At 44.9% G+C, this 22,426-nt stretch overlaps 1 protein-coding gene across 1 annotated transcript in view; it reads right to left on the bottom strand.

Moving 5' to 3' along the window:
• Window positions 1-22,426, bottom strand: part of LOC139417420 (disintegrin and metalloproteinase domain-containing protein 12-like) — a 150,773-nt gene that overhangs the window by 21,115 nt on the left and 107,232 nt on the right. The window contains exons 11-20 of the mRNA XM_071166701.1: window positions 19,424-19,572; window positions 11,297-11,474; window positions 8,774-8,863; window positions 8,174-8,369; window positions 7,844-7,952; window positions 7,155-7,353; window positions 6,802-6,879; window positions 3,669-3,777; window positions 2,727-2,865; window positions 2,260-2,362 (exon numbers count right to left, since the gene is read on the bottom strand). Coding sequence (XP_071022802.1) covers window positions 2,260-2,362; window positions 2,727-2,865; window positions 3,669-3,777; window positions 6,802-6,879; window positions 7,155-7,353; window positions 7,844-7,952; window positions 8,174-8,369; window positions 8,774-8,863; window positions 11,297-11,474; window positions 19,424-19,572 — 1,350 coding nt within the window. The remainder of the gene's footprint in view (window positions 1-2,259; window positions 2,363-2,726; window positions 2,866-3,668; window positions 3,778-6,801; window positions 6,880-7,154; window positions 7,354-7,843; window positions 7,953-8,173; window positions 8,370-8,773; window positions 8,864-11,296; window positions 11,475-19,423; window positions 19,573-22,426) is intronic.

The following is a 22,426-nucleotide window of genomic DNA, read 5'->3' as shown; positions in this document are numbered from 1 at the left end:
AAAACAACTATCGGCGTATATCGAATCTCCCATCCCTCTCAACATTTTGGGGAAAAGCTGTTGCACAGCAACTCACTGCCTTCCTGAAGACAAACAATGTATACAAAATGCTTCCGTTTGGTTTTAGACCCCATCATAGCACTGAGACTGCACTTGTGAAGGTGGTAAATTACCTTTTAATGGCGTTAGACCAAGGCTCTGCATCTGTCCTCGTGCTCCTAGACTTTAGTGCTGCTTTTGATACCATCGATCACCACATTCTTTTGGAGAGATTGGAAACTGTACATTTCGGTGTTCCTCAAGGTTCTATTTTAGGACCACTATTGTTTTCACTTTTTATTTTACCTCTTGGTGATGTCATTCGGAAACAAAATGTTAACTTTCACTGTTATGCGGACGATACAAAGCTGTACGATGAAACATGGTGAAGCCCCAAAATTGCCATCCCTAGAAGCCTGTGTTTCAGACATAAGGAAGTGGATGGCGGCAAATGTTTTACTTTTAAACTCGGACAAAACAGAGATGCTAGTTCTAGGTCTCAAGAAACAGAGATCTTCTGTTGGATCTGACATTTAATCTTGATGGTTGTACAGTTGTCTTAAATAAAACTGTGAAGGACCTTGCATTACTCTGGACCCTGATCTCTCTTTTGACAAACATATCAAGACTGTTTCAAGGACAGCTTTTTTCCATCTACGTAACATTGCAGAAATCAGAAACTTTCTGTCCAAAAATTATGCAGAAAAATCCATGACTACTGCAATGCTCTACTTTCCGACTACCCGGATAAAGCACTAAATAAACTTCAGTTAGTGCTAAACACGGCTGCTAGAATCTTGACTAGAACCAAAACATTTGATCATATCACTCCAACTGGCTTCCTGTTAAGGCTAGGGCTCATTTCAAGGTTTTACTGCTAACCTAGAAAGCATTACATGGGCTTGCTCCTACCCATCTTTCCGATTTGGTCTTGCCGTACATACCTACACGTACACTACGGTCACAAGAAGCAGGCCTCCTTATTGTCCCTAGAATTTCTAAGTAAACAGCTGGAGGCAGGGCTTTCTCCTATAGAGCAACATTTTTATGGAATGGTCTGCCTATCCATGTGAGAGAGGCAGAATCGGTCTCGACCTTTAAGTCTTTTTTGAAGACTCATCTTTTCAGTAGCTCATATGATTGAGTGTAGTCTGGCCCAGAGGTGTGAAGATGAACAGAAAGGCACTGGAGTGACGAACCGCCCTTGCTGTCTCTGTCTGGCCGGTTCCCATCTCTCCACTGGGATTCTCTGCCTCTAACCCTATTACGGTGGCTGAGTCATGGGCTTAGTGGTGCTCTTCCATGCTGTCCCTAGGATGGGTGCGTCACTGAGTGGGTTGAGTCACTGACGTGATCTTCCTGTCTGGGTTGGTGCCCCCTTGGGTTCGTGCCGTGGTGGAGATCTTCGTGGGCTATACTCGGTCTTGTCTCAGGGTAGTAAGTTGGTGGTTTGAAGATATCCCGCGAGCGGTGTGGGGGCTGTGCTTTGGCAAAGTGAGTGGGGTTATATCCTGCCTGGTTGGCCTTGTCTGGGGGTATCGTCGGACGGGGCCACAGTGTCTCCCGACCCCTCCTGTCTCAGCCTCCAGTATTTATGCTGCAATAGTTTATGTGTTGAGGGCAAGGGTCAGTCTGTTATATCTGGAGTATTTCTCCTGTCTCATCCAATGTCCTGTGTGAATTTCTCTTTTCTCCTCTCGGAGGACCTGAGCCCTAGGACCATGTCTCAGGACTACCTGGCCTGATGACTCCTTTCTTTCCCCAGTCCACCTGGTAGTGCTGCTGCTCCAGTTTCAACTGTTCTGCCTGCAGCTATGGAACCCTGACCTGTTCACCGGATGTACTACCTTGTCCCGGACCTGCTGTTTTAGACTCTATTATTTGACCCTGCTGGTCATCTATGAACGTTTGAACATCTTTGCCATGTACTGTTATAATGTCAACCCGGCACAGCCAGAAGAGGACTGGCCACCCCTCAGAGCCTGGTTTCTTCCTAGGTTCCTGCCTTTCTAGGGAGTTTTTCCTAGCCACTGTGCTTCTACATCTGCATTGATTGTTGTTTGGGGTTTTAGGCTGGGTTTCTGTACAGCACTTTTTGACATCAGCTGATGCTTTATAAATACATTTGATTGATATACAGTCATGTGTAACAGTCTGTTCTAATAAAGTGACTATTGGGGAAAATCAGTTGCTCATTACCTCCAGCAGAAAGAGACCCACCTTGTATATGCTGGTACCTGGAGGCTTGGCTGGGGGCTTGCGTCGTGGACTGTACATGGACTGAGTCTGGTTGGGGCTGGCTGGTCTGGTCGACCCAACTGATCTATAAGGACAGAAAGCTAACATTTCAACTACTATACAAGTCTTCTACTAACTGATAACTACTATTATACAGCTCTCCTACTATTCTACAGGAGCTGTAGCTTTGAGACACACAGTAACAGGCCTTCTTCATTGTGAGGACTATGTGAAGGACTACTGGTATGTGTTTTTCTCTCACATGGTTAGTGGAGTCACAAGGATACCGTTGTTGTGAACACATCAAATCACCAGAGAGAGACCATGGGACCATGATGTCATTTCTACAAGAACATCATCTCCAAGAAAGTCTACTTTTCTAGAGATGTTCTGTATGTCAAGATAGCATAAGAGTAAACACAGGTGTGGGAGGAGGTGTCCTACTGTACCTCAGTTTCTCCATTGTGGTTTTCTTGTTTGTGAAGAGCAGACGGACCAGAGTCTTCCTCTTAAGGAATACCAGGAACCCAGCACCCATAAGGCTGAGGAGGGTGGCCAGGATTGCCACAGCAACCACCCTGCTGTCGGCTGATGTCACATACGACAACACGCACATTAATACACACACACGCACATCTACGGCACGGCACAAACAGGACACACACAGAGAGTGTTAATAGAAGCCACAGCAGTGGTTTAGTACATTTGACATTATTTCCAGAATTATTTCATTTTGCTCTTGAATGACCAGGCATGAAAAAGTTGTACCAGGTAGGGAAAGGTAACTTGTTCACTCTTGTTACTGAGAATTTTCCTGCATAGCAGGAAATGCAAATTTAAAAAGGCTTCTAATGCTAGTAATTTATTTTCCTGCTTATTTTACTGCTGTAGCAAACTGGCTCAAATTAAGTTCCTGCATCTGTAGTTGTAATGAGTTTTATGTAGCTAGGATGAATACAGATGTAGAATCTTAATTTGACCTATATTGTCACAACATAATATTGCAGCAACAGGATTTAATTGTTTAGTCCATAATGTTGCTTGATTTCTGGTTAGGCTGGCCAAAAGTAGGCTACATGAAAAGTGCAATGCTATTAATATATCTGTGTGTTAGTGCAGGTTTTCAGTGAATGTATGTAAATCACAAAGCTCATCTGCATTTCCTGTGGTGCAGGAAAATTCTCAGCAACAAAAGAGTGGTCAAATTAAGATCCTACATTTGTAGGTGACTGAGGTAGATCTGTCAAAATAAATTAACTTGCTGTAAGCAGGTTATGAAATCACAGCTAAAGGTGTTAAATTATCCCAAACTAACTGTCTTAGTGTCTGCACTGGTTAGTGAGAAAGAGGGTGAAGTTAGTGAAGTAAAAAGAGGAAAGAGCGTACTGTACCTGCCAATCTCATTGGTCCACTGTCTAGGCTGCCCCCAAACCCCGCCCTCTCACAGAAGGGAGGGGCCCAGTGCGCCTCACAATGGCAGTTCTCCAAGTTGTTACACACCTAGAATCACAATGCATGCTGGTTAGTATTAACACATCTTTACCTGTACAATACAATACTGTCCATAGCTTGTGTTTTACCAATAGACACAGGTCAGAGCACAGGGAGTTGTGTGCCAGAACTCTAGGCTCTTGTGATCATCAAACACAGGTCAGTGAAAGAGACTACAGTGCAAGGATTCATGGGATATGGCAAGTATGCATGACTTATTTTACTTACTTTATAAGCTACCAGTATGCATCGTACTTGAGCCTGCATTTCTTCAGAGAAGAGAGAGATGAAAATAGGATCCCAGCCCACAATGTTTGGATTACCTCTACAAATAAACCACACACTCGTTCCATCAGACACATCGGTTTTGATGTGGCAGGCGCCATAGACTGTGCAGTATCAAACATGATTGAGAAAACATGTGCAGAGGACAGCCCATCCCAAAAAAGTTTTCTGAGCGGGAAAGGGATCCAACAGGATTCCCTAGCGGGATATTGGAGTCCAGCTGTCAGCTGCAGGGAGGCCTGTGGTTGGGATAATTCCAGATCAGATCTGGCCCCAAACTGGGAAGACCTTTCCCTGCCTCCCTCGTAGTGACTGGCACTCCCTTATGTGTCTGGAGTGTTTGGGGCTAGGGGTGGTGTAGGTCAAGACTGGACACTTAAGGACACTTAAGAACCCATGAGGGGAGATCTATGGATGTGATAGGATTTTACCACATAGTACTGTACAGTACACTTGTCTCACGCACACACACTCACGCACATACACACATCATGTTATATAGACTTACATCTACACAGAGCCACATATGGAGATGCATACTGGCTCTGGATCTACAGTTTAGGGTCGGTTATATTTGAGGACATAGTGTGGGTCTGACTATAGTCAATTTAATGTTACATTTAGAGAAATAAAGGCACTAATGTGTAGTTAGTACAGAGTGGTGTGGCAATTTGTTTTTCTTTTCTGAGGCCAGTACTTTTTCCTGATCTGGTAACCTAACCAGTTAAAACTCCAGACTTTATACGGTATGATGAGATTCATCTGTTGTGAAAAAAAATATGAGCTGTGATGGGACCAGAGTATTTCTAATCAGTTCACATGGTTTAAAAAAACTCCTGAACTTGGGGAGGATGAAAAACCTGTCAAACTGCAGCAACCTTGTACTTGTTCATATTAATTATATTTGAATAAAGAAGGATTAGGGGGTTTCCTATACACAGACACAGAGAAAGCAACATGATTGGACAATAAAACTCCCTGGGCTGAGCTTGCTTCAAACTGAAAAATAGTCAAGTTTCAATGCAATACAGCATGTCAGATCTCTAATGTTTAGATGTATAGGCTGCTACATTTATGGAAGAGTTTTTGCTTGTGTCTGTTGGGAGTGATGTGTTATCACGCTTGCTAAATAAATACTGGAGGTAAGTGGAGAGCGGGGTGCCCGGCCTGCATGATCTGTGATTTCCGTTAATCTGATTGGTCAAGACATGCAAAGAGCCTGCAGCAGCACTCCGATGTGAAGCACAGAGAAAGTGTGTGTGAGTTGACAAATCATGAGGCAAATTGGTCTAAAAAACAGCACTTCTTTTAAAGCTTTGTCTCGATATATTTTATTAAACTAAATCAAAAGTGGTGTGGTCAAAAAGTGCTGCGGCAAATGACATCACCTGGTTAAACCTGTTCTTACATCCAATAACAGATGACATCACCTGGTTAAACCTGTTCTTACATCCAATAACAGATGACATCACCTGGTTCAACCTGTTCTTACATCATCCAATAACATATGACATCCCCTGGTTCAACCTGTTCTTACATCCAATAACAGATGACATCACCTGGTTCAACCTGTTCTTACATCATCCAATAACAGATGACATCACCTGGTTCAACCTGTTCTTACATCCAATAACAGATGACATCACCTGGTTCAACCTGTTCTTACATCATCCAATAACAGGTCAAATGAAACCTCAAAGAAGCACCCAAACAAAAGTTAAGGTAAATGAAGGCAATTTCTTAATCCAGCTTTGATTCTGTGTTTTAAATTCACCTCTGATGAAGGTGATTCAACAATGTAGTGGTTCAAAAGCCAGTCATTGTAAGCAAATCTGGCCCAGTGTTCTACTTTTCATTCATTCACTTGTTTAACTAAACAACAAAGTAAATAAAACATAAATAATTATTGTTGCATTATTAGTACGTACTCAAACACCAAGGAGCATTTTGACTACATTTGGATGTTTCCAGACTATAGCTACTTGCTAGTATGTTTGAATGCTGCTTGGCCTGCCTTCTCTATGCCAATAGATGATGTCATTAAATGATATTGATTTAACAAGAGGCGGAAGAGGAACTGTGACACCCCACTCGCAGTCCCCCCCCCCCCCCAGTTGTTTTCTCTGGGTCAATGAAAGTAAACAAACTAAGTAGACCAGACCCAGCTGCTATTGCATTGGTGTCTATGGGAGACACAACCAGTTAGGTAGACCGCAACTGACAATATTTTTTCAATGGTAAACGGCCTGAGTAAACTATCTTCATTCATCCGCCATCTTTGATTTAACCTCTCTGGGTTGATGAAGATTGATTGTATAGCATGGAAGTAGCTGCCATAATTCATGGGAAGAGCAGTAACTAAATTGGTGCTCGGTGTAGCAGAGTAAAGGGCTTAGTGTACTAGTTAGAGGGCTCTACGACGACGTGTGCTCCAAGGTTGAAAAATATATGCACACACAAAGAAATTTAGGAGCACAATGAAAAATATTAAAGGCTAGAATCATACATTTTTCTAGACGCACGGGTTCTCCTAAATTTAAATTCCAGGTCACACAGCAAAATTTGCGAGTAAATGGTCGCACAGTAAAGCCTTGTACTGCTCTATTTTATGCTATGTTGAGGTCAATAAGATGCTGTGATAAGTTAATAACATTGACATGACACCGGTGTTTAGCTAAGAGACTGGAATAAGTCACTGCCTTCTAGTTCCTCTGCATAAGATGATACCCTACAACTCGGAGTACTCACCCCTCGTCCGCTGCACTTCCCTGAACACTGGTGCACTCCAAACACACTGACATTCTGGCACTGACGATTCAGACACATCTATGGAATAGAGAAAGAGTCATATTGAAAACATAGTACTCCGCATGTGATGTTAATTATTGAATGGAAAGCATATCTTCCGAGATCTGCTATCTATTCTACTTAATGTACTTCGTAAGGGGCCCAATTAAACTGATCCCAGAAATGAAAGTAAGTGATTGGTTTGGAATTGGGCCAAAGACAAGCGTGGGCATTAGCATCTCCACCAGCGTTGACGGTAATCTCTCTCTAGCTCTGCTTGATAACAGCTGCAGTGCCCTACAGAGTACCCTCACCATGCCCTCTCCACACTTGGTGCCAGCCAGAACAAGTCCAGGGTCGGGCATGTCATCACCCAGGTAGACGTGGGTTCCCCGACACAGGATCCTCCCTCCTTCCTGAAGAGGGATGTTGGTTTCTATGGAGACGGCATTGGTGCCAATCACAGGCCGGTTGGCCCCTCCTTGACACTGAATTTTGCCACACTTTGCGTCTCTGTGTAAAAAAACAACAACACACGCATCGACACATAAACACACATGCAACATAAATGACAACGCATAAAGTTTAACATTGGCAATTTCCGACGTGTGACATCGTGTGCAATTATAACCAAAGATGAAAGACTAGACAGCCTTCGTCTCACCCTAATAATGACTCTCTCAGTGCTCCAGTCATTAAAGCAATTACATCAATTAACAAATGCTTGATTAGAGATTTCACCCATGGGAGATCTAAGAACAATAGCATAAAGTGCTTCATGAATACTTCAAACTGTAATTAGCCTTCATTATCTCCAAATTGTGTTTTTCTCTCTTAATGATTCCTCTGCTATTTGTCCCATTTAATGTGCCATGCTGATTGTCGATGGCACTCTTGATAATACCAATTCAGATAAACAATGTTGCTTTATTAATTTGTCTTTCTAGCTAGCTCTTTTTGCTTCGAAGACATGACATACATAACAACAGCTGCTCAGTCTTACCGGGCTTCACATTTGGCAAACGATCCTTTGGAGTCCTTCCCACAGTTCCCGTAAGGATCTCCTGCTGAGTTGACCCTCTCAAAGCAGATCCCTGGGGCAGGTTTGGCTCCTGCAGGAGAAAGTGAGAGACAGGAATATAGAGCGATAGAAATGGGGGGAGAGCAAGAGAGAGAGAGTGAGAGAGAAAGGGTGATTTATGAGCTAGGATTAGTTTTTCCTTAGCTACTTCAATAAACATGTTAAGGAAAGTTACGGATGTACTCATCTTAGATCTCCAAACATGGAAGACTTTCATCAAGTGGTCCTGATCATTTGTGGCGCTCTACTGACCTGGTCCCCATAGCGTGATGCACTGTTGCTCATGAGTCTGGCAGATGCCGTTGTAGCAGTATCCATCCACGTTGTGGCAGGAGTGACCGTCGTGCAGGTACACGTTGGCAGGGCAGTGGGGATTGGCACCAGTACAGAACTCTGGCAAATCACAGGAGTTACTGGACTCTCGACACGGTGTGCCAGCAGGCTTCAGCTGCAGAGAGAAAACACACACGCACAAACACCAACAAACACCCCCGACAGCCAGCCCGCACACACACACACACACACACACACACACACACACACACACACACACACACACACACACACACACACACACAGACACACACACTGTGAGGGCCCTCTGCTTGAATACAGCTTCATGTATTGGCTTAAAAGTCCCTGGAAACGAAATGTCTTAATTTTTTACTGTAAACACATGGTTGTGTAATACTTGTCAATGGAGCAGAGATAATTAGATTCCCACTCTTTATCATTTTGACTGGGAGGGAAAGAGTCAGAAAGAGACAGAGAGCAAAAGTGCAAGGGAGAGGGAGGGAAAGAGAAAGACAGTTGGGAGAGGTGTAAAAAGAGAAACAGAAAGAGTAGTCGTACCCTGCAGTCCTCACAGCACTGTCCGTGGGCGCACACAGCATTTCCCTTCAGGGTGCAGGTGGTGGCATTGCAGCAGGGGTTCATGCATTCCTGAGTGACACAAAACAAAGCAACACATGGACCTGATCAATGGTCTGGACCCCCAACTCTCAGCTGCTGCTGCTGTGTCCATCTCAGATCAGTGTTCCAGCTCAGGGAGAGCACATCCTGTAGGGAATCCATTGACTGTAGCCCTGGAGTCCCACAGTGCAGCCCCTTAACACTGTGAGCTAAAGCCTGGAGACACAATAGCACAGAACAAACCAACAGGAGAGAGGCCCTTCTCTGTCAGGGTCAGACAGGCGAGAGGCCATTCTCTATCAGGGTCAGACAGGAGAGAGGCCCTTCTCTGTCAGGGTCAGACAGGCGAAAGATCATTCTCTTGGAGGGGTCAGACAGGAGAGATACCATTCTCTGTCAGGGTAAACATATCTTCAGCTCATATGTTTTGGATTTGTGGTTGGCTCTGTTGTTAAAACAACATTATGTTTTGATGTCCCTTGCGTTGCCTGTCTATACAATGGGTGGGTGGATGGGGAGTTCCAGAGCTCAAGCTCAGCTGTGGTGATTGAGATGGTGTATTGTAGGTTGGGAAGGGGGTGTGGTAGGTTAAGGGGGCTTTGGTTGAGGTTTCATTGAGGGTGAAGGTAGTGAAAGGATCTTGTAATTGAGTGGCTGGTGGGGTGAGCTGGGGTTGGTGAGCTTTGAGGCCCCTGAGTCCTGGAGATTACAAACATGTAACACAATGGAAGGAAATGGAGAGCTGGCCACAGAGGGAAAAAGGTGAAGAGGGCGAAGGGGGGGTTAGAGAGAGACAGATAGGTGTCGGAGAGTGAATGACGAGGTGATGCAGCGAGAAATGAACTGGGATTGAGATTGAGAGGGAGAGAGGGGTAAAAGTACAAGGCTAATTAAAGAGATTAAGTGAAGGACAGAGTGAAAGAGAACAGAACGGTGTTAAAAACCTTTCATTAGAGGACAAACGCCATCAACTTCCTTTTCCAGGCCACAACAGAGTCCCGGCTACAACCATCTCTTCTTCGTCTTCACTTCCCAACAAGACCCTGGTACGTTGACTCTGTGGCCTGACAAGGTGTTGATGCTGATGGGTCAGGACTAGAGGTGGTCTAGTTGGCCACTGCTGCTCTGTGGAAGGGAGTTTTATGGGGTTGGCTGTGTTCTTGTGGCCTGACGTCAGCCTTTTGTTTTGTTCGTGGGAAGAGAGGGGTGCTTTGATCCCCCGGTCCAACTGGGACCACAGCCCACCACACCAGGCCTCTGGTGACGTCACTGGGTCACGGAGGGGCACAGGGAGGTAATGGAACAGCAGTATTCCAAACCACACAGCTGGTATTAGGGTGTTATAATCATTGCCTGATTGGAAATACCTCATACTGTAATTGAGGGGATTCTGGTCCCATCATTACTTGATAAATCTGTAAACACTTGAGACCAAAATGACATCAGTGTGTATCATCGGAGTAGACTCAAGAACAGAGATATGTTTATTAGTATAGCCACTGGATGCCACAGTAAATTAGACGTCTGAGAGGAGTGGATATGTATCTACAGAGAGAGAGAGAGGATTATGTGAATGTATGATGGAATGGGAATGCTAAAACAGTTCAATTGTCTGCATATCAAATGCATCTTCATCAAACGCCTCCCTAATGGCGTCCTTAACCATCCTGAAGACGACAACAACACTCTCACATCCAGTTAATTACCTGCTTTCTTGTTGCTCTGTTTGAAGAGTTACACCTAAGCACATTGCCAGAGGGATTTCTCATGTTCTCTGGGATGTGAGAGCAGCTGCTGCAATGGTTGTGAGTTAGAGTGATGCTGTATGCTGCTCCAGTACCTGTTCCCCAGATGTGGGTCTGGACTGGTTTGGACTTGTTTCAGTTCCCATGGCAACCATGTCAGTGTAGTGCTCTGTTGTTTTGATGGCAGAGACAAAGAAAGCTCCACGTCGCCCTGATTACTCTCTTGTTTGTTAGGATTGTCACAAATTTGGACGGCTCACTTGATTAATGAGCAAATGAACAGGACGTGACATCATCATGGCACAGTATCAGACCAATGCTCGGCACATATGGGAGGCTGACAGGGAGAAGGGTCTGGGTAAATAGTTGCAAATGGCTTAGGTTCTCCGGTGGTTTGTTGTGTTACTGTATGCATGGAGTCGTTTTACACATCTATGTCATTGCCTTTGTGGCAAAATAACATTGACAGTAGGGCATGCAACTACACGTATATAACATTTTAATTTTCTTGTGCTGTGTTCTGGGTGATTGCTTGTATTTACTGTGTGCCATTTATTGCAATTCTTTGCGGGTGTTAATGGTTTGTTGTAGTTTTCTGTGTTCTTTAGTGTGGATAGTGACTGCTGGTCCATTGTGTCAGCATGTAAGCTATCGGTAGCTATAGCTACAATATAATATAACAGAAATAATTGCTTCTCTGCGTTCTGTGCCGTTGTACCTCCAGTTCTCCACAGTCACACTCCTCTCCCTCCTCCACGTATCCATTGCCACACTTCTGTCCCCCGTACAACACCTTGACCTCAGGCATGTTGTACAGACACATCCCCACTCCCTTCTCCAGACTGGCTGCCAGGTCCTTCTTACTGCAGGTGCTGAATACCGTAGGAAATGGGTACCTGAGGGATAAAGACAGAGGAAACTTGTTGAGTGCAAAGTGTTGCTATGCAGATACACTGTTACATTAAACTTGCTGTGGGCACAAACCTGTGATATGGGCACACGCAATCTGGCAAGCTCCTGATGTTCAAGGTCAGAGTTTCCATAGAATAGTCCAACAGGCTATTACGTGACCTGATTCATTCCTGTATGCTTGTCATTCCTAGTTAAAGTATGCTCATATTTTTAAGCCTTGAAAGGTTAACTTAGGACAAGTAAATGTACACATGCCAGAAAGTAGCGAACCCAGACAGAGCTCAGACTGAAACTATAAAGGCTCTGCTGGCTTGTTCATTCATAAGGCCTCGGCACACATTTAACGGTCTACTGACATCAGATGAGTTCCGATTTGACACAGTTTCATAAGCACAAAGACACACAAACAGACAAATGTTCAATACAACAAAGATGCAGCATGGTTTGCAAGCTACTTATTTTCATAAATATTTATCCGCTGCTCAGGCAGACCTTAGTCTTCGATCACAGAGGAGGTTGGGTAATCTGGGCCGTTTGAAGCAACAGGCTTTTGAAGAGATGGGCTATGGGAAAATTACACATGCCTCTTAGAATTGGTCTGTGTGTCTTCGACAACAACATAATATTTGCTTATACATTGCGGTGAAATATATTTTAAACATGATGATTAGACCTTATCCACATGCAGTACATTATATCTCTATATGACTTTTTACCAGTCTGTGTATGTCTACATAAGTAAGAAAGTTAAAAAAAAACTATAATAAAAATAAATTCAAAATGTCATTGTATGCTCTAGCGTTAAGATTTCCCTTCACTGGAACTAAGGGGCCTAGCCCCAACCATGAAAAACAGACCCAGACCATTTTTACTCCTCCACCAAACTTGACAGTTGGCACTATGCATTGGGGCAAGTAGTGTTCTCCTGACATCCGCCAAACCCAGATTCATCTGTCGGACTGCCAGATGGTGAAGCGAGATTCATCACTTTTACACTGCTCCAGAGTCCAATGGCAGCGAGCTTTACACCACTCCACCCAACGCTTGGCTTTGTGCATGGTGATCTTAAGCTTGTGTGCAGCTGCTCGGCCAAGGAAACCGATTTCATGAAGCTCCCGACCAACAGATCTTGTGCTGACACTGCTTCCAGAGGCAGTTTGGAACTCGGTAGTGAGTGTTGCAACCCGAGGACAGGCGATTTTTATGCTCTACGCGCTTCAGCACTCAGCGGTTCCGTTCTGTGAGCTTGTGTGGCCTACCACTTCGCGGCTGAGCAGTTGTTGCTCCTGGACGTTTACACTTCACAATAACAGCAGAAATTTGACGAACTGACTTGTTGGAAAGGTGGAATCCTATGACAGTGCCACGTTGAAAGTTACTGAGCTCTTCAGTAAGGCCATTCTACTGCCAATGTTTGTCTATGGAGATGTGTGTTCGATTTTATATACCTGTCAGCAACATGTGTGCCTGAAATTGCAGAATCCACTCATTTGAAGGGGTATCCAAATATATATTTTTTTTTATAGTGTAAACTGTATGTATACATAAGTAGAAAAGTTAGAAATAAAAACATCCTAAATGTGGACAAAAAATATGTCTGTAACAGCTGTCCTCCCTGGGGTTTCTGTGCTGTCAGAGTGTTTTCCTCAGGCTGTACTGTACGTACCGAACAACCAACCAACCACAGGACAGACGGATACACACTGCTGCTTCACCTCATTATCAACCCCTGTCCTCCTCTAACCTCCCTCCCATCACCCTGACAACTCTGACAGTAGGAGACTAAAGCCAAAGAACAGAACACTGGACGTGACAAATCTGTAATAACAGTACTAGACATGGCAGCAGGTGGGCTGAGCCAGAGACACACAGGCCTATATAGCCACTTTACAGTTTCACTCTAGGCTGGTTCACCTTCAGTATGTAAAGCTGGCTAATGATTCAGTATGAAGGAGTGGTATTGGCACAAGCGACAGGCACAAAAGAAAATGCTTTGAGTAAGTCTGGTATCTGAGAGTGAGCGGTGTTGTGAGTGGTGAAGATGATGGAGGGTTGGCTTTTGGACAGGCGGCAGTTTCAAAAGCCTTTTTAAGACCAACAGAGGTTTAGAAGGACTGGTACTAAACTAGGACGTTGGTTTGGGCCGAGCAAGATGGTCAGGAGGGTGACCGCTGGCATGGGATTGTGGAACAGCTGACATCAGACATGACTGCTTCAAAGAGTCAGAGGACTAAAAGGACTGAGAGTCTTGGCACTGGGTGGACCAGGTTGGTGAACTTGACATTGTGTGGACCAAAGAAGGTTTGAGGCTAAACCTTGACGTTAGACAGAATCACTTCCTTTAATGTGACACAGACTCGGGTTGTAGCTAAAACTTGGCATCAGGTTTGTGAGGGCATCTGTGATGCTTCTCCTCAGCCTAGGGGGGATTTGGCAGCTGTAATTCTATGGACGTTGCACTGTCATCAGTTCACTCTTTAGTGGGCCCGCTAGGGGCCAAGAGATAAGGGGAGCTAGCCAGGAAACACACTGTGCCCCCTCCTTACTACTGAGGAAAAACCCACTGAACTCTCACTCACTACAACTCCCTGGGAGTAGACATCGTGCTGTCCTACACAGTCCACCCATCACCTCTGAAACACCTCTGTGAGTATCAAGTGTATCTTCGCCTCCCAGTGATGACCAGCACCACGCCAACCTGTCTGCTTCATTCATCCACTTGGTTCTAAGTATGTTTACCTCAAAAGAACAGGGTCTACAAACTACACAGAGCTTGGCTGCTCTTTAGGGGGGAACCAAAGTGAGATGGAGCAGGCCTACACCAAGCCACTGGGCAGGCCCTCGTAAATAGCATGCTTGCTGCTGATAACACACCAGAGTGGTGGAGACGCCTGATCTGTGTGGGGAAAAACACAATACTTAACTCCACTAGCAGACAAAGCAATCTGCTGCGACCAGCCTAAGACCGTCCATCATCTCCTACCCAGCTCAGCACCCAGAGAAGGTCCACCAGGCCTAGGGAGAGGTGTGGGCCCTGCTCGCTAGTCCCCTCTAGTCCTTTAATACAGCTATGGAATGTGGATCCCCCTACACCCTAGTGACTGTTGTTACAGCTGATGCCACGTGCCGGCTACGCAGTCCAGAAAATGATATTACGAGGAACTATACGTTAGCTTAAAACGCCCACGTTTTCTCCATGAGCAGTCAAGCAATGTAGATCTAATTAGGACTAGGAGGTGTTGGGGCGTTGGGGCAGATGCCACATATTGGTCGTCGAGTATATCCATTTCAAACATAGTCATCTTGCAGGGCTTGATTGACAGCCAGTATGAGAGTCAATAGGAGTTGTTATTTCACAAGTAAATAAGGTTATTCATAAAAGCTGACACAGAAGCTAATTCATATTCTGATCACGCCTTGATAGCTCATATGATGAATGGCCGTTCATATCTTACTTAGAGCAGTGGCAATGATGACAGACAGCATCTTTTGTACTCCCCGGGGCTCAAACGCTGACAGCCTTTGTCATTACTAACAGGAGTTCAATGCCAGGCAGACACACAGATGGAAAGAGCAAATGGATATCATCTGATGTGCTCTTTCGTCAGCAGGACTGATCTATAGGAAATTACACAGAATTAATTACCATTTTTTTCTTGGAATGCTTTGAAAGTAAAGGGGGGAAGAACAATCTGCAGTCATTTTCAGGTTGCCAATGTAACATGTCTCCTCCTCTGCAGCAACAACAACAAGGCCTAGTAAGTCTACGTTGACTTCTGACATAGAGGATTTTGGGACCATCTGCATCTGTGCTCATGTCACAAATGCAGAGGTATCACAGTCACACTGATATGGCAACATTGTACTGAGGCAGAGTTGGGGCTGTTACCGCTGGTGACTAACAGTAGCGCTTCTCTGAATCTAGCCTACATCAGTGGGCCCAGAAGACTGTTGTTAGTCTGATCAAGTCAAACAAGGAGCCACTGGGTTCAGTGGCTGAGTAAATGCCACGGCGGATAGGGGGCTGGCATGGATGTCTGTTGACAATGGAGGTACTAGAACGGGATGTTTTCCTCTGTGGGAGTGAAACACCATGCTGTCTTTGGGTCTCTTTACACAGGAGACTAGAACAGCCATCTGTGCCTCGAAACCTTGCTCCAAAACTAACTATGTTGGTGAGACCAGTCTAACCTTTAAGCAGATGTGGAACTATGCTGTAGTGTTGGCACTGGTCCACTCAGACAGTTAAGGGAACTGTGTACCCCTCGAATCCAGCCCAGGGCATTACCCAAAACATCTGCTCATCAACCACCAACTTTCTCTAGATTCTCCACAACATAAAAGTATACTGTTACTCACAGACACAGATGCACGGACGCATGTTGGCGCTCAACTCAGTCAACCAACCCCATAATTAGTAATGTTCCCTCAATTTCCATCCTACCTTGACACTGGTAGTAATTTTCCCCCTCTCCAGAGGTTCACCATGAGTGTGCAGCCCAGTTTTACTCCCTGCTGTGGGTCTGGGCTCTTCTAAATTACACATGATACAGCCACATAACTGGGACTACCACTATCTGCCACAAATGACACAATCCACTAGCATGACAAGTACCCACATTTACATTTTACATTTGAATCATTTAGCAGACGCTCTTATCCAGAGCGACTTACAGGAGCAATTAGGGCTAAGTGACTTTCAGCTAGTCGGCTCAGGGATTTGAACCAGCGACCTTTCGGTTACTGGTCCGATGCTCTTATCCACTTTTAAGACCCCACATCAAACACCATCCCTGTGGCTTTCTCAGCTCTTGCTCTAAGTATTGTCGTACTTCAAATCTGGAGGCAAGTCAACACACCTCTCTTTGGGATCTACTGTAGGTGCTGTATTCAAACAACACCCCTAACTTTATATCCACACTAAGCAAGCCCACCACATCTCTGTCTCTCTTTGGGATCTACTGTAGGTGCTGTATTCAAACAACACCCCTAACTTTATATCCACACTAAGCAAGCCCACCACATCTCTGTCTCTCTTTGGGATCTACTGTAGGTGCTGTATTCAAACAACACCCCTAACTTTATATCCACACTAAGCAAGCCCACCACATATCTGTCTCTCTTTGGGATCTACTGTAGGTGCTGTATTCAAACAACACCCCTAACTTTATATCCACACTAAGCAAGCCCACCACATCTCTGTCTCTCTTTGGGATCTACTGTAGGTGCTGTATTCAAACAACACCCCTAACTTTATATCCCCACTAAGCAAGCCCACCACATCTCTGTCTCTCTCTCTCTCTTCCTCCTATCTCTCGCACTGTTCTACTATAACAAATAAAACACTGTAAATAAAAAAGGCACAGTTCCCTCAGTGTTTGTCTAGCCTGGTAAAAACCTCCTCTGTGGATCTCACTCTGAGCCCTGTTCCTCATTACAGCTGGCAGCGTCAGTGATAATCACGTCATTTAGATGCAGCCTGTCCTTCGCTCCATTAGCAAGTCTGACTAAAGAATGTCCCCGACACAACACCCAGGCAGCTACACAGGGTTCACTGTCTGTCTGCTCCTCACATTCTGAGAATGCATCAGGACTGAGGGATAGATAGAGACAGAGTGCACTGTGGGTAAAGAAGGCATAAAACGGTGAGGAGGAAATTAGTTTCGGATTGGATTGCTGAAATGACTGGTTTTGTCAACAAGCCACTGTAAATTCAGCCCGGAGGAGGATGTGTTTGACTGGCTGAAATAAGGCATTGCATATCCAGCTGATGTACTGTGTGTTTATTGGTGTATGATGTGTGCACACACACACACACACGCACAGACACGCACACACAGACATGCAGACACACAGTGTGTATATTCAGTATACACACTAAGACAGAATGTCAGTTGCTATGCCTTATTTCTTGTCTCGTGTGTGCTCAGTGGCCTTTCAGCTGAAGTGAACTGAGGACGATGAAGGATTGTTCCCATTGGTCCCTGATACTGTTGAAATAGGGCATTGTCTGAGTTCTATTCTGACTGGGGTTTAACCCTGAGGTTCTCGAGTAGAACATACAGAGAGAAACAGTGTCTTCCCTCAGAAAAAGACAGGGTAGTACAGTATTGCTTTATCTGAACTATCTTGCACAAAGTGTATCAATCAAAGCACATGCTGTGTTAACATATGAAATAGCCGTCTCCCAAAACTAACTTCAAAGAAACTAGATTATTTTGCATGTACTTATTAAGGTCCTTCATACTATAATAGTGGTGAAGGATGCTTATGCATTAATTTCATGCCTTAATGGATCATTTTCGGTCACACTTTGTTCTGCTTGCTAAGGTTACAATTAGGGTTAGAATAGGGTTTGGGTTAGGGCTAGGGAAGAGGTATGTTTAGGGTTAGGATAAGGGTTTGGGTTAGGGCTAGGGAAGAGATACCTTTAGGGTTAGGATAAGGGTTTGGGTTAGGGCTAGGGAAGAGGTACGTTTAGGGTTAGGATAAGGGTTTGGGTTAGGGCTAGGGAAGAGGTACGTTTAGGGTTAGGATAAGGGTTAAGGTTAGGGTTAGTTGAAATGTTACTGATAGTCTGTAGAGCATCTGCAGATGGATTATCCAAATAAAGTGTTACCCAATTTTTTTCAATTAATGTTGCATGAGGATAACTGAATGAGCTCAATGCCAACTGGTGCACACAGTTTTCGGCTGGCCTATTTTTTAGGTAAAAGGTCGTATTATTTTCTCTGGCTGACACTCGAAGGGTGGATAATGTCTTTCGCTTATTCAAAGACCTGCTGGCATTTTCGAAGGATGCCCTCGCAAGCCCTGTGCGGTTTCCTCCCAGTGGGTCGCTATGTTGTTTTATGAGCACATCATTGAGAATTGTGTTACTGTGTTTTTCATGGCCTGGCTCCAATGACAACGGTGAGAGCCTGGTCCAGTGAAAACACAGCAAGCCCAGAGACAAGAGGGGCCGTCGTCAAACAGGCTGTGAATCAGCTGCGTCCGACTGCCGCCCACAACCCTCAGATCCTACCCATGATCCTCAGCAGCACAGTTCCGAACAGGAGGCAGCGACGCGTCCTTTAACTAAGCCCCCCTCGGATGTACTGCTCAGGAAGCAGCTGAATTTCTACATTTCCAATTCTGATGGCAATAACAGACTCCACTGCTTGGGCACCTGTCTGTCTATCTACCTGGCCTATAGTTTCCTCTTTTCGCTCCTCTTTCCCTCTCTCACAAGGCTGTAAAATACATCCCAAACACATCCATCCGTCTGCAAGTCCACTCATCAGATAAAACAAATTGCCATCAGATCAAGGGTGAAATCTCATAATACGCGCAGGGTACACCTTATCTGACTACTGTTTACTAAGGAACAGTCACATGGTCCATCACTCGCGGCAGCTGCATTATCACGAGATTCCAGGCTGGGAACGGGGAGAGAATCTGTGAGCAGCCTCTCTGTCTTCAGGCTGGGAGGTTGGTCCCAGCCCTCAGCAAGATGCATGACCATCCACATATTAACAATGACACACACAGGGAGCTAGTGTTTACATGAGATAATCCTGTATAAGCCGGCAGGTGATTCATCTTGTCTATATGGTCTGTTAACACAAGGTTCAAAAAAGTAGCTAATTTATTCAGAAAAGTTGGGGAATGAATGGGACTTCATTTGCATGCTGGTAAAGTATACGGCTGATTTGGGAGTTAAAGGCTAAGTTAAACTGCTACACATTGATGAGACAAAAGGGACTATCAGAGTTTAGACGGAAAATGAAAATTACAAGGTTGATGTAACCATTTCAATTCGAGCCAGTACAGACAAACTGAAATTGACTGGAATTGGTATAGCTGACCTACCATCCAGTTTTTATAGCACATTTTTATACACAGTTTTTATAATCCATTAATATGAATGTACTGGACCATTGGCATCACTCACCCAGTGGAGGGGGTCATGATACAGCCCCCGCGGTCCACTGTCATCCTGCAGCCACACCCCCGCTCTGGAGTGTCGTGGTTCATGCCAAAGTTGTGCCCCAGCTCATGTGCCAAAGTCACAGCCGCGCCCAGGGGATTATCCGAATGATCCTACAGAAAAAAACACATTCATATTCTGTCGAAAAAACAAAATGGAGAAAAAACACAACTGAGAAAACACATTTCTGTACTTTGTTCTGTGAATCTTTCTGAAAACCATACCATTAGTAACTATTGTATAATGACTGCTTTGTGTCATGTCTAGCAGGAATAGCTAAGTAGAAGCACAATATTTAGTTCATTGAGCTCGGCGGATATTCATCGACTGTTTGGAAGATAATGGTTGTTGCATAGAGTAAACAGCTACAAGGTACAGTAATACAGTTCACTACACATCTACACATCTATCTTAGTTCGCTTGACTCTACAGGCTCACAGTGGTTCCATTAGGTGCCACTGATCCACATGTCATTAGAGATTCTGCACATGGAGGATGGGAGCTCATCGGAGGCTGTCTGCTGTTCCCTCACCAGCCCCAACCAACCCCAATCACACACTACTGCCGGTGGGGACAGATGCTGGGGAGCAATATAAACCTGCTGCATTATGACATTTTAGTGCACCGATAAGCTAGACCACTGTCCTTCAGAAGGAGACAGGGCAGAGGGAGGGGAGGGGGTGTAGTGAGAAAGGGAGAAGGACAGAGGGAGGGGAGGGGGTGTAGAGAGATAGGGAGAAGGGCAGAGGGGGGGGTGTAGAGAGATAGGGAGAAGGGCAGAGTGAGGGGAGGGGGTGTAGAGCAATAGGGAGAAGGGCAGTGTGAGGGGAGGGGGTGTAGAGAAATAGGGAGAAGGGCAGAGTGAGGGGAGGGGGTGTAGAGAGATAGGGAGAAGGCCAGAGGGAGGGGAGGGGGTGTAGAGAGATAGGGAGAAGGGCAGAGTGAGGAAACCCAGGAGAAATTGGACAAACGTATCAGACAGAGAAATGCAGAGATGAGTGCAGAGTGAGAATGGAATGAGACTGAAAAAAAGAGTGGCAAAGACACTGAGACACAAAGAGAAGAAAGTGAGGGAACACTAGAAGTGAAGGTAAGACCAGCTGCTGAAGTTTGCTGCACAGTTAAGTGCAGAGAGTGTACAGCAGCACACACAATGGCGGTATAAATTATGAAGGTCCCTCCCCATGGAACTTTACCCACTATGTGCGTGTGTGTCTTTATTAAGCCACACCAGGTGAACCACAGCCACTAAGCCATAAATTATGTATAGACACACACACACACACACACACACACACACACACACACACACACACACACACACACACACACACACACACACACACACACACACACACACACACACACACACACACACACACACACACACACACCAAGCTCTGAATTTAATAGGGGAAACTGGAGACAGAAAGACTTGTCTCAGTCATATAATGTTTCCCCTACATGTATGTGGACGCTGTCATCCAACGTGACGTAACGAGGCACACAAAGTAGGCATATGAATCAGCCATAGGTCCCTATGTCTCTAGACAGCCCCACAACTAGTCTGATTTCAGGTGTTGTGTACAGAGGCCTTGATTATTGTCCATGAGAAACGCATTCCTTTCCTCTTTAAAAAGGAGGGCCTGATTACGGAGCCGCATGGCGGGACCAGTTTCCTGGGGTTTTAGAGGAAGAACACTATGTCTCTCACAGCCCTGTCATGTTTATGAGAGGTCTCATGGATGTCACTGAATGGTGCGGAACATACTGAACGCATCACGGTTGAGTGCCCCCGTCACAAGCACTAATTGTAGAATCAATGAGAGGGAATTGACGTAGTCGAAGTCAGTCAGAGCCTTCTAGGCTAGCTGCGATGGGGACAACACGATAGGGTTAGTTTGGTCATGAAAGGGTTTTACGGTCTTGCTGATATCGTTTCCAGACATACAGGGGGATATTTTATCTCCCAAAACAAGATGATTGTATTTTGTATTCTTTAACGACCAAACATTTGTTTAAAAACCCAGTGAAGTACAAACTGTGAAATTCAACCTACATGTGGAGTAAATAAAGAGGGGTGGAGTTAATTATAACATATGGTGGAATATGAAGAGGTTTGGCCCTATAACTCCATACATGGTTCTGTAATCCTGCTCCAAGCCTTCGCCATGTGTGAGTAATCGGAAGGACAAACATCTTGAAATGTCCAGCCAACCCTGGCCAGAAGAAAAACATATCTATTAAAGAGATTTTCTGGTACTTTTGTATACTTTTTGTCCAGTAGTTGTGAAAGTAGCGCTCGCGAGACAAAAGTTGCGTACTACATCATTAATGTGCAGATATATGCATCACGTTATTGCTCTCTCTCGCTCTGCTGTGTGTACATCTTGCTAACTGTCACTCAAATGGAGAGGGGCTGAAGCTTTATTGGCTAGAACTTTAATTGCTAGAGGGCTGGCCCACATGGGGAAAATGGTATCAGGTGATACAGCGGGGATGGAAACACAGCTCAGTTTGCTCATTGAACTTAACTGTGTGGGTAGTGCGTGGTAGTGAGTAAAGGGCATTCTATTTTGACCTATAGTATGTCCTGGCACAAATAATGTATCACCCCTCATAATCATTTGAATGCGTCTTGTTTAAGCTCTGTGACTTACCTCAAACCCACATCGGCCTACATTTATAACTGGACTGGTTGGTTCAATTATTTCAAATGACCTTGGATGGTGTGTGTGTGTGTGTGTGTGTGTGTGTGTGTGTGTGTGTGTGTGTGTGTGTGTGTGTGTGTGTGTGTGTGTGTGTGTGTGTGTGTGTATGTGTATGTGTGTGTGTGTGTATGTGTATGTGTATGTGTATGTGTATGTGTATGTGTATGTGTATGTGTGTGTGTGTGTGTGTGTGTGTGCGCGTGATTGCATCTGTGTGTACATGGGTGTGAATATCCTGGTGTTTACATCATTTCCT

Source organism: Oncorhynchus clarkii, chromosome 1 (genome assembly GCF_045791955.1).
Source record: "Oncorhynchus clarkii lewisi isolate Uvic-CL-2024 chromosome 1, UVic_Ocla_1.0, whole genome shotgun sequence".
Lineage (NCBI taxonomy): Eukaryota > Metazoa > Chordata > Actinopteri > Salmoniformes > Salmonidae > Oncorhynchus > Oncorhynchus clarkii.
The sequence above is the reverse complement of the archived record's forward strand: the minus strand, read 5'-3'. Positions and strand labels throughout refer to the sequence as shown.